The following is a 1260-nucleotide window of genomic DNA, read 5'->3' as shown; positions in this document are numbered from 1 at the left end:
GCGGCGGCTCCTCCCGCCAGTCCATCCAGAAGTACGTGAAGAGCCACTACAAGGTGGGCCAGCACGCCGATGCCCAGATCAAGCTCTCCATTCGGCGCCTGCTCGCCGCTGGCATCCTCAAGCAGACCAAAGGGGTCGGCGCCTCCGGCTCTTTCCGCCTGGCCAAGGCCGACAAGGCGAAGAAGTCCCCGGCCAGGAAGAGGAAGAAGGCGGCCAGGAAATCCACGTCGCCCCGGAAAGCCGCTAAGCCCAGGAAAGCCAAGTCGCCGGCAAAGAAGCCCAAATCTGCCGCCAGGAAAGCCAGGAAGAAGCCAAGGGCCAGCCCAAAGAAAGCCAAGACGACAAAGACTTTTAAGGTCAAGTCGCTGAAGGCATCCAAGCCCAAGAAGGCAAAGCGGTCAAAACCCAGAGCCAAGTCCAGCACCCGGAAATCACCCAAGAAGAAGTGAGAAGCCTAGAGGCGTTTCGGTACTCTCCCCGTTGGTTTCTGTAAATAGCTTTTGCCTTTATTTTTACCCCTTTCTATTGCGTTTTATAAAGAATTGATCTATTCCTGTCTGGAAATAGCTAAAACAAGGCAGTTAATGAAAGAAAAAAGGAACATCTTTGGTATGGAGAGTTCCCATTTTTAAGAGTTACTGGTCTGGGCTTTTATTTCGACGTCTCAGAAATTTCTTGTGTGTGTCTGTTGTTGTTTTTTAACGCTGGGCTGCTTGTTGCGTGTTGGGAGTGATGGTGACTCTTTGTGTCTGCCGAGGCCGTACAGGATTTCAATTCCTGATCCTGCCCCAGCTCCCGGGGGGTTGTGTGTTTGCTGGGGCCGGGCAAAGACTCTGCCTGTGTTGGAGGGGAAGCGGGAACATACGGCTGCGAGAGCCACGGCCTTCCCCAGAGGAGGAAAAGGGGGTCCCTGCTCCCTCCTCCACCACCCTGGCCCCCCACCATGGGGCCGAGGCGAGGTGTGCTGGGCTGCTGGCTGTGAGGTCTGGCTGGAGATAACGGCCCGGCCGGCCAGGCGATGGGCGAGGGGGCCGCCCGCCTGCCTGCACAGCTGGGTGGTGGCAGGGACTCTTGGGGCGGGGACGGGATGGAGGAGGTGGAGCAGGGCCAGAGTCTGTCCACGTTTGCTGTCAAGGAGTTGGAGGTGTCCAGCAAGCGGGAAGGGGTTGATCCCTGGGGAGAAAGGACAAACTCGGCTATGAGCGGCTTTGCTCCCTGGGGAGGAACGGGCCCGAGCACGGCAGTGGGCAGCTCTGCAGG

The 1260-nt window shown here is 58.1% G+C and overlaps 1 protein-coding gene across 1 annotated transcript; it reads left to right on the top strand.

The window, feature by feature from the left end:
- Window positions 1–5: 5 nt before the first annotated feature.
- LOC104079576 (histone H5) lies at window positions 6–449 on the top strand (the record flags this gene model as incomplete). Its single annotated transcript, XM_009581656.1, has 1 exon — window positions 6–449. A coding segment is annotated over one exon (444 nt), but the record flags the coding sequence as incomplete, so codon positions are not given.
- Window positions 450–1260: the final 811 nt, after the last annotated feature.

The sequence above is a fragment of the Fulmarus glacialis genome, unplaced genomic scaffold (genome assembly GCF_000690835.1).
Source record: "Fulmarus glacialis isolate BGI_N327 unplaced genomic scaffold, ASM69083v1 scaffold28557, whole genome shotgun sequence".
NCBI classification, from domain to species: Eukaryota; Metazoa; Chordata; class Aves; order Procellariiformes; family Procellariidae; genus Fulmarus; species Fulmarus glacialis.
The sequence above is the reverse complement of the archived record's forward strand: the minus strand, read 5'-3'. Positions and strand labels throughout refer to the sequence as shown.